Consider the following 10,532-nt stretch of genomic DNA (forward strand, 5'->3'; position numbering starts at 1 on the left):
CTCATCCTTATCTTTATTAATACCCATTAATATTTTTATTTTCCTAAGTTTTAGACTTAGGAACCCATTAAAAATAATAATTATTTTAATAACTCCTCATCCGGATGGAATTTCTCAAAACAATTTCTGGGTCTTGGATATCTCATGTGCCTTACCCTCTCCTCCAAATTTCAAGGCTAAAGCACATTCGATGCTACCAAAAATCAACAAGATATGGGGTTGGAGGGGGAGAGAGAAGGAGGGGTGAAGAAAGACATAGAGAAAGGTGGAGAGAGAGAGGGAGTGACAGTGAGATGAAGAGTCAGTGAGGGATAAGAAGATGGAGAGAGAGAGAGAGATAGAGAGAGAGGGAGAGAGAGACTATGTGTGTTTGGGTGCTGATATAGAGAGACAAAGAAGGAGAGAGGGAGGGAGATAGAGATATAGATGGAGGGGGAAAAGAGGGAAGAAGAGAGAGACAAAGAGAAGGACTGAGAGAGGGAGAGTTAGATAGATATAGAGAGAGATAGCGTGTGTTTTTTGGGGCTTGAGATAAAGAAACAAAGGAGAGATGGAAGAAGATATAGATATAGATGGTGGGGGGTGAGAGACAGATGGGGTTGGAGGGGGAGAGAGAGGGAAGGATGGAGAAAGGTGGAGAGAGAGGGAGTGACAATGAGATGGAGAGAGATGGAAAGAGAGTGAGGGAGAAGAATATGGAGAGAGAGAGAGAGAGAGAGAGAGAGAGACTACACATGTTTGGGTGTTGATATAGAGAGACAAAGAATGAGAGAGGGAAGGAGATAAAGATATAGATGGAGGGGGAAAAGAGGGAAGAAGTGAGAGACAAAGAGAGGGAAGGAGAGAGGGAGAGTTAGATAGATATGGAGAGAGAGAGAGAGTATGTTTTTGGGGGCTTGAGATAAAGAGACAAAGGAAAGATGGAAGAAGATATAGATATAGATGGCGGGGGGTGAGAGAGAGAAGAGGAGATAGAGATAGAGAGGGAGGGAGATGCAAAGAGAGAGAGAGAGAGAGAGAGATGGGTGAGAGAAGAAGGGCACAGGGAGGGGGAGAGAGAGAGAGAAGGAGAGAGGGAGGGGGAGAGAGAGAGAGAAGGAGAGAAGGAGGGAGAGAGAGATGGAGTTAGAGGGGGAGATAGTGACAAAGTTGTAGAGTGGAGAGAGAGAGATGGAGTTAGAGGGGGAGATAGTGACAAAGTTGTAGAGTGGAGAGAGAGAGAGATGGAGTTAGAGGGGGAGATAGTGACAAAGTTGTAGAGTGGAGAGAGAGAGAGAGTGATGGGGGGGAGAGACATAGGGAGGTGTGATAGAAAGGGAGAGAGACGAAGGAAGAGAGAGAGGTCTCGAGAGAGAAGTGGAGGGAGGGGGAGAGAGGTGGAGTTGGAGGGGAAGAGAGAGGGAGGAAAGAAGAAAGACATAGAGAGAAAGGTGGAGAGAGAGAGGAGTGACAAGAGAGAGTTGGAGAGACAGTGAGGAAGAGAGGAGAGCGAGAGTCAAGAGAGAGAGAGAGGAGAGAGAGAGGGACAAAAGGGGAAAACAGAGAGAAAGAATGGAAATAGAAAGAAAGGGAGAGGAAGAGGGAGGGAGAGAGATAGATAGATAGATATGGAGAGAGTGTGTGTATCTTTTGGGGGTGAGGTACAGAGACAAAGAAGGACAAACATATGAAGATAGCGATATAGATGGATGGGGGAGAAGAGAGACAAAGAGAGGGACGGGGAGAGAGAGAGGGAGAGAGAGAGAGAGAGAGAGGGAGAGAGGGAGAGAGAGCGTGTATTTTTGGGGGCTGAGATAAAGAGAAACCAAAGGAGAGATGTAAGGAGATATAGATAAAAATGGCAGAGAGAGAGAGAGAGAGATGGGGGAGAGAGGGAAGCGAGAGAGAGAGAGAGATGGGGGGGAGAGGGAGGGGGAAGAGAGAGAGAGATGGGGGGGAGAGGGAGGGGGAGATGCAATGTTATTCACTGAAATATATGTATTGACTTCAGTGTAGAGAGGGAGGGAAGAAGAAAGACAGAGCAAAATGTGGAGAGATAGAGATAGAGGGAGTGACAAAAGAGAGATGGAGAGACAATGAGGGGGAAGAGAGATGCAGGTGAGAGGGAGGGGGAAATACAATGTTATTCACTTAAATAGATGCATTGATTTCAGTGTAGATGTTGATTTCTAATCTTATTTGATTGATTACATTGGATGCATTGATTTAAGTGGTGTTGTTGATTTCAAATCTTATTTGATTGCTTGCACTATGATGCATTGATTTCAATGTAAATGTTGATTTCTAATCCTATTTGATTGCTTGCACTAGATGTATTGATTTCAGTGTAGATGTTGATTTCTAAACCTATTTGATTACTTGCACTAAATGCATTAATTTTAGTGTTGATGTTGATCTCTAATCCTATTTGGTTGTTTGCACTAGATGCATTGATTTACGTGCAGATATTGATTTCCAATTCTATTTGAATGCTTGCACTAGATGCATTGATTTCGATATAGATGTTGATTTTGATTTGATGTGGCTAGATGTATGATGTATATTAATTTCAAAGTAATTAGATTGATAGTGAGCATTAATTTTAGTGTAAGCACAGCCCACGGGGCTTTGGATTGACGGTGAATGGGTGCTTTGTTAAGGCACTCCTTGCGATAGGTCACCGGTTCAAATCCCCCGTGGGTACTTAGGTTAGTCTTAACTAGAAAAAAAAATTTAGTGTAAGCACAAAAACATTTATTGATGATGTGCATTGATTTCTATGCTACAATAGTTCAACCATAAATAAAATACTTGAATTTTCATCTTAAATAAAATGTTCACTTATCAGAAATGTTTGTTTCTTGAAACTATAAACTATTTGTAATTAACTACATTCTTATTATTCCCATTTTCCATCATTCGACATTGTTAGTCACTTTGCATTGAAACAAGGTAATAGAAAAGAATTACAATTGAAACTTACTTGGGGTTTAACACTCATAAGTCACAATGATTAACTTTGGAGAAAGCTACTATTAATATTGGAGAGCAAGAGAGACAAGGTATGATGTTTAATACTATAGCTCGAGTTAAAGATTTGAATGGTCTACGATTTCAACTACCATTTTCATATGATCCATATGAAAATATGGCAAAATTAACAAGTGTGAAAATAAAAACAGTGAAAGAAAATAATCACTTTGCATTCATCAATGTTACATTGTAACTTTGTATTCAAATTTTTTATTTCATAATTTTTCATCATTCAAGTTATTAACAATCTCTATCATCTCAACAAACTAATGTAATTGAGCAAATTTAAAATTAAAATGACTAGATTAATCTTTGACATATTTAGCATATTTAAAATGATCAAAATTATTAGATGTTCAATAATTTTTCTATGGCCGCACACGACTGAGACCGACTTAGATCTGTCTTAACCCCAGATCCATCAAGCACCCAAAGCGATTAAATCTCTCGAAGTGCAAACCTTTCTAACATGTAAAAATGTTGACAAACTTTCTTACATTACACCTACACATCACCCCTATATTGGGTTGTAGAGCCTATGGATGCAATTAGAATTTTATGAAAGACCTTTAAAAATAATATTATTTATAATAAAATATAAAAAGAATATGGAGAAGATAGTGTTGTGTACGAAAATGAAAATAATTAAAATAAGTGGTTCATCTAATATATTGATGTAATTTGTCAAGTCCCATTAGCACAACCAATTGAGGATAGACTTTGTCAGCAAGGCGACTCAGGATCAAGCCTCACGAGGGGTGGTTGTGCCCTGTGCTAGGGGGAAGAAACATGCTAAAAAATCCAATCAGCGAAAGGCTGGTGTGGTTAGGCAGGGTGTGATCCTTGAGTGACTTTGATAACTTAAGCCACAAGTCAAGCCTAAAATGTCACAAACAACTTATATATATATATATATATATATATATATAATCAAACTACTTTAGATCCATTTTAACTTTAGATCTACCCAAAACTACGAGCGAACAAATCTTTTTACATTTCAAGAAATTTAATCCCTTTCAATATTTAATAGATCAAAAATTAAAATGAATTATTTAAATTTATATTTTTCAATATACAAATAATTTCAACATCTTACCCATACTTGTAACGCTCGAATTATGTCAAGAACCTAAAAACTACAAATTTTCACCACCACCATGACCAAAAAAATCAACTCGTGAAACTACTCCTAACAACCATGGAAAGGAAAACGGATTGCCTGGAAGGAGTCCTCTTTGACATCAATTCCAAATAAACGAATGAAGATTAACACAATTGGTAATATCGACTTATGCTAAAACCGATATGGGGGAGGAGAAAGAGCAGGAGACTTCAGCTGTATTCGTATATAGGGTTAGCACGGAATCCGAATGGAATGAGCTCCAGCAGACGGGATCGACAATGGGCGGCGACCTTGACAAGCAAACTGGATGTATTCATCTCAGCACTCACTCTCAGGTGCCCACCCTTTAACGTCCCCTCTCTTTGGTTTAAGGCCGCCCCTCTAAGTTCAATGACTGAAAGTAGTTTTTTGAATTCACTGCGTATAAAACATTTGTATTTCATTGTAGGTTAAGGGTGTTTTAGAAAACTTCTTCTCCGGACGAACTGACCTTTATCTTCTCAAATTAGACGCATCCAAGGTAAACTTACCCCCCTCTCTTCTTCACACTCTGCGCATTTATTTAGATAATAATAGTCTTTCGCCAAGAATGTGATTTTTCCTGATATTTGTTCGCATTCTTTATAAAATTGATCTCTCTGGATTGATTTTAAATCGAATTGAAATCGATGAATTTCCTTTGAAATGCAATAAGTGGGGAAGATTAATTTGATCTAAAGGATTTGATTTCTTGGCAGCTTGGGGAGGGTTTGATCTACGAATCTGCTGATGGTCTGAATTTCTTTCCTCATTTTTATGGTCCTTCGGGCAGCTTTACCCCTCTGACTGTAAACCCAATTATTGAAGCCAGCAAGTTGGAACTGGTGGATGGTAACTTTGTTTTGCCTTTCTGATCAGTTCAGCTCTGAGTTCAATTGCATAAATGTTACGCTTTTTCCTTTCTTTGTGGGAACAAACAGAGTTGTTGCTTGTAAAAGCAGTAATTATGGTCATTGAATAATTTTGGCACAAAACCCAATTTGTAAACATTATATATGGAGTTTTAATTTGTCCCAGTTTACTTTACCCTCACTTGTCATAAGTTATGTGCAAGGTCAACATCGTATGCCCATGGATGGGTGGAATTTACAGTGTATTTTTTGTTTGAAGTTAATTTTGTTAACTTCATTGTGATACAAGTCAATGATAGATATGAGTACAGAGGAAATCCCAAATTCTTTGCTTACAGCATGCTCTTCTTTCTACATTCTTTGTGATGCTTTAGTAAAATACAAGTTTGTTAAATCACAGTGGCATATACCTTGTTGAGGATCTCTCATTAATAATCCTCCCTAATAGGCACTGCAAAAGAGCCCCAATTCATTTTTTTTCCCAAAATTAGAAACAGCGAAAATTTTGATAACCTTTGAAGCTTGCGCTAGTTCTCAAAGCTACGGATCAATAAGGATGGCAATTCAGGTTTCTTGAGGTTATCAAAATGACATTAGATGAATTCATCTATACTTTCCTGCTATCAGCAAATATGAAACTAGGTGGCAGCAGCTATACCCGTATATTATTTTTGAAAATAGGACAGCAAAGCTTTTATGGAACAGGCAAACAACTCCGATAATTGAAAAATAGGATAGACAATGGCACAAACTATCAGCAAAACACACAACTTCTACAAAATCGGTTAACATCTTTCAGCCTTTTTCTAGAGCAGGAAATACTTCAGGCACTCTATAATAACTTTAAGTAAAAATAAATAAAAAATAAATAGTCAGCCAATAAAGAGGCTGGCTATTTTAAGCCTGCTGTTAATAGTTGTAAAAACCAAAAAGAGATTGTAATATAGGCTGGCCATTAAATCAACTAACTATGGATCTTTTTATTCTTAATAAATTAATAGATAATGGCTTAGCTTAGAGTCAAATCTCCTTAACCTCCGTGGAGTCCATAATCTACTGCATTATCAAATTTCAACTTGTGTGTTGTAAAATTACAATGGTTGCGTGCTCTGATATGAACATAGGTTATTCACTTAATATATTTCATCTAGAGAAACATATTTGGTCAAGCAATGTAATATATAATGAGATTTTTAAAATAATATCTAAAAAAAAATGTGATTTCAAGCACTATCAAGTTTCAACTAATGAATCACACTTTCCTGGTGGGAAATAATACACCTTTCATATAATATCATTGCAGATATTATCCATACATGTTGATACGGTAAAGATAGTTTTTAATATATATAAATAATAGTTGGTGAAGGGCGTAAAGCCTAATGGTAACTAGGTGATGAGAGTAAAGCTTAATCATAATCATAGGGTTGAATCAAAACAATTAGTTTAGGAACTGTTTTTTCCCGAAGGTAATTTTATGGAATTCACCTCTCTTTCCCAAGAATATTTGAATGGGATGGAGGGTAGCTCAAGCCACTCACATAATTGTTGGTAATTTTTTAGGGACTTGATTACATTTGAACTTGTTATCTATGGCTTTCCCATTAAAACTATGCTTTGGGAAAATGATGGGATTCACCTCTCTTTCTCAAGAATATTTGAATGGAATGGAGAGTAGCTCAAGCCACCCACATAATTGTTGGTAACTTTAGGGACTTGACTAGATTTGAACTTGTGATCTATGACCTTCCCATTAAAAATATGTTTTGGAAATATGATTCAACCATAGTTTAATGACTAGATCAATCTATTTCTTAATTGAAATATAAGTTTCTAAAGTACACTAGCCATAGTAAATTACATCTATTTCATGATTGAAATAGAAGTTTCTAAAGTACACTTGCCGTAGTAAATTACATCTATTTTTTTTATTGAAATAGAAGTTTCTAAAGTACACTAGCCTTAGTAAATTACATCTCCAAGTTGTTATATTGATGAATCCATGAAAATTGAACTAGGACACATCTTTTTCTAATAATTATTAGAGAAAAAAGCACTTTCTCAATATAATAAGGAAAATACATATATACATATGGATGGATTAGGGGTGGTGAAGGTTTGGTATGTCTTAAAAATCTTTTTTTAAATTGTGAACACATTTGTTGAATTTAGCATATGAGTTGGACAAAAATTTAAAGGAAAAATATATCCATTTCCTTTTGCCATTTTACGATGCCTTCTTATTTATTCAATTTGAATGAACATAGCTTTTTTAGTTTTTACTTCTTTAGTTTATGGTTGGCTTAGTGTTCAAGAACACCATGCAGGATTAAAATTATTAAATGAACAATAATAAAGTTTGTTGAGGTTTGTCCAAGAAATATTGGAGTTTCAAGGTTGTAAGATGAAGAAATATTGGAGTTTCAAGGTTGTAAGATGAAGAAATATTGGAGTTTCAAGGTTGTAAGATGAACTAGGAAGATCAATTTGACAAGTCTCAATAAACAATACAATTATTAGTGGATAAACAATGAACTTATTATAGTGGATTTTTTTATTAAAGAAGCATGGTGTATTTATGTTAAAATTGGCAACTAGGGCCAAACTCCACATGGGTCATCTTATTTATGACAACTGATATTTTTCTTGGATTCCTCTCTTTGAGAGGTGTAGAATTGATCTAAAAATCATCCGATTCCGACATGTACAAATGAAGATATGAATTTATTTATATTATGGACAATTTGTCAAGGTCGGCCAGCAAGCAAAACAAGCACTCAAACCCCCAATTCATTTTCAACATTGCATATAAAAAGAAGAATACCTCAAGTCATTTTACCATCATCTCATCTCACATCTCTCTCTCTCCTCTTGTGATTGGGTACACATTTCTGGGCAATCTTCTCTCTCACATGTGCGAAGGAAAGGAGAACAAATTTCTGTTGACTACATTGACCAGCATTCACCGAGCTGCAAGGAGGTTGTTTGACTGTGTTGACTTCGGTTTGGGTGAGGTATCTTTGTCCTAGCAGGTCATAGCTCTAGGCACAAAAATCGAGGCAATATGACCTCTCTTTTGACTAGTGTTGACTGTATTAGGGTTTGCCGCAGGGTTGACTTTCGTTGACCAATTTTGACTGGACTTTTTTCAGATTGTTTTGGGCTGATTAGACTTGCTGTTGGAAGCCAAAGTTGTCTGGGTCTGACCGAGCTGAATTGAGGAATAATTATGCCCTGTTGACCAGCGTTGACTTTTCTAGTTAGGGCTCTTTTCTCGCTGCCATAAATTATCAAATTTGAAAATTTTACTCTCTCTCTCTGCTGAACCATTGAAGAATATAAGAAGAATTGATCAAGGGTTTCCTTACATTGGGGTTTGTCCCTGGCTAGTGCTACATCTTGTGTCCTCTTGTCTTGGCTTGTCTTCTACTGTTTATGTTTATGTTCTATCTGCGTTTTACTATCACGTTGATGTGATCGTTAAACTGGATATTGATATTGGGCTAATAAAAAAATTGAAGTAAAATTTCTCTAAAGCATAGAACATACCATTGTTACTTAAATTGACATGGCATTGGAGCTGAGGTGAAGACAAAGCCCAAGCAAGTGTGAAAGAGCAATCACCAAAGACAGTTGAACAAGGAAAAAAGGCTCATTGGTTCCTCATCCCACTTCCTGGCTGAAGACAAGCTCCGTGAAAAATCTGACTATCATGGATGGAACATGTCTCTTGATTTGACTTTGGAAGAACAAGAAGTGTTGGATTATGTGAAGGGTAAAATCCCCGAGCCTCCTTAAAATGCATTGGCTGCTGCGAAGACCAAGTACAATAGGGCTGAAGTCAAAGCAAAGAAGATTATTAGAGATTCCATTGACAAGCATCTGGTGGCCTACATCTCCGAATTGAAGACCTCCAAGGAGATCTACGACAGGTTGATCAACATGTTCAAAGTTAGTAATGCTAATCAAATTCTATTTGTCAAAAATAAGTTGAAGGATATTAAGAAGGGCAAGGAAAAGGATATTCAATTCTACTTCTTAAGGATCACTGAGATCAATAATGATCTACTTTCGACTGGAGAGGTCATTCCTGACAGGGAACTTACTCTCACCACCCTTGGAGGACTCCCAACCGAGTGGTATGTATTTAGAACCACTATACTCAACAATGATCGAATTCCAGGGTTTGAAGAATTGATGTTAAGATGTATTCAAGAAGAAACAAGAATGGTGGAACAAGAAATGCTTTCTAATAGAAGCAACCACGCTGCATGCTTCGCTCATGTCAAAAGGAAAAATAATGCAGGGTCTAAAGGTCATTTCCATGGAAAGCCTGGATCTAAGGGATGAAGGAAGGGCAGGTGCTTTGTTTGCAATAAGTTTGGCCACTATGCAAGGGAGTGTCCAGATAGAAGGGACACATCGCATGATGACGATCACAATCATTCGAGGGGCAACTTCAACAACAACGATCAAAGGAATGGTAGGTCCAATGGAAAGGGAAAAAGGAATGCGGGACATCAAGGAAATGGTCGACCCTCCAAGAAAGCAAGGAACTCTAGGTATGAAGAATCAAATGTTGTTAACAATAAGCAAAAGAAGTACTATCTTATATTGACCCTCTTCACTACCTATCCACTGGACACTTTGGGGAATTGGCTAATTGATAGTGGTGCCTTAAGACACTTCACCAAATATAAGGAAGCTCTCTCTAATCTGATAGAAAAAGAGACAAACTTGGAGATCATCCTCGAAGACAATGCCACCTATTCGTTGAAGGGAGTAGGGAATGTTACCCTTCAATTGAATCAAGGTAACACTATTCATTTACAAGAAGTACTATATGTCCATGATCTCAAGAAGAACCTAGTGTCCATTTCGGCAATTGAAGACAAAGGATTCAAGGTGGCATTCATCAATGGAAAGGTATGTGTTTGGAAAAGAAATTTTAAGGATGCTTTTACTCTTATGTTCAGGGTTGACACTTTGTATCAAGTTGGAGGAAGTCCATTGGGAGCCATGTCTTGCGACACATCTCTACGATTTGAACTATGGCACCAGATGTTTGCCCATCTTCATTATAAGGCCCTACTCGATGTGAAACAGATGGTGACAGGTATGCTCGAGTTCAAAGTAGAGCATGCAGGTGTATGTCCGGGATGTGCCGAAGGAAAACTTACAAGGGGACCATTCCCCTCAAGTAATAGCAAGACCACAAATATATTGCAATTGATCCACTCCGACATATTTGGTATGATGCCCATAAAATCTTTGGGAGGATATTTATATTATCTCACCTTTACAGATGATTATTCTTGTAAGACCTGGATCTACTTCTTGAAAAAGAAGGATGAAGTGTTTAATTGGTTCCGACACTTCAAAGCCTTGATCGAAAACCAATCTGAGAAGAAAATCAAGATATTGAGGACTGATAATGGGACCAAGTACGAATCCAATGAATTCCATGATTATTGCAGAGAAGCTGGCATTAAGAGGGAGACTAC

The 10,532-nt window shown here is 37.4% G+C and overlaps 1 protein-coding gene across 1 annotated transcript; it reads left to right on the forward strand.

Moving 5' to 3' along the window:
* The first annotated feature begins 4,190 nt into the window (after positions 1–4,190).
* Positions 4,191–5,203, forward strand: LOC149249746 (dihydroorotate dehydrogenase). The gene is made up of 3 exons (XM_089456312.1): positions 4,191–4,473; positions 4,587–4,658; positions 4,876–5,203. The coding sequence occupies exons 1-3, from the start codon at positions 4,321–4,323 to the stop codon at positions 5,029–5,031; spliced, it is 381 nt and encodes a 126-aa protein (XP_089312438.1). The 5' UTR covers positions 4,191–4,320; the 3' UTR covers positions 5,032–5,203.
* Positions 5,204–10,532: the final 5,329 nt, after the last annotated feature.

This window comes from Pinus tabuliformis, chromosome 7 (assembly GCF_031772625.1).
Source record: "Pinus tabuliformis cultivar Carrire ecotype Pingquan chromosome 7, CPIR1, whole genome shotgun sequence".
Taxonomy (NCBI): Eukaryota; Viridiplantae; Streptophyta; class Pinopsida; order Pinales; family Pinaceae; genus Pinus; species Pinus tabuliformis.

Excerpts from the sequence above, each read along its gene's own strand:
- LOC149249746 (XM_089456312.1), top strand. The coding sequence starts at position 4,321 with ATGGGGGAGGAGAAAGAGCAGGAGACTTCAGCTGTATTCGTATATAGG. Across the intron at positions 4,474-4,586 it reads ATCTCAGCACTCACTCTCAG|GTTAAGGGTGTTTTAGAAAA; the intron begins GTGCCCACCCTT and ends ATTTCATTGTAG. Across the intron at positions 4,659-4,875 it reads TCAAATTAGACGCATCCAAG|CTTGGGGAGGGTTTGATCTA; the intron begins GTAAACTTACCC and ends ATTTCTTGGCAG.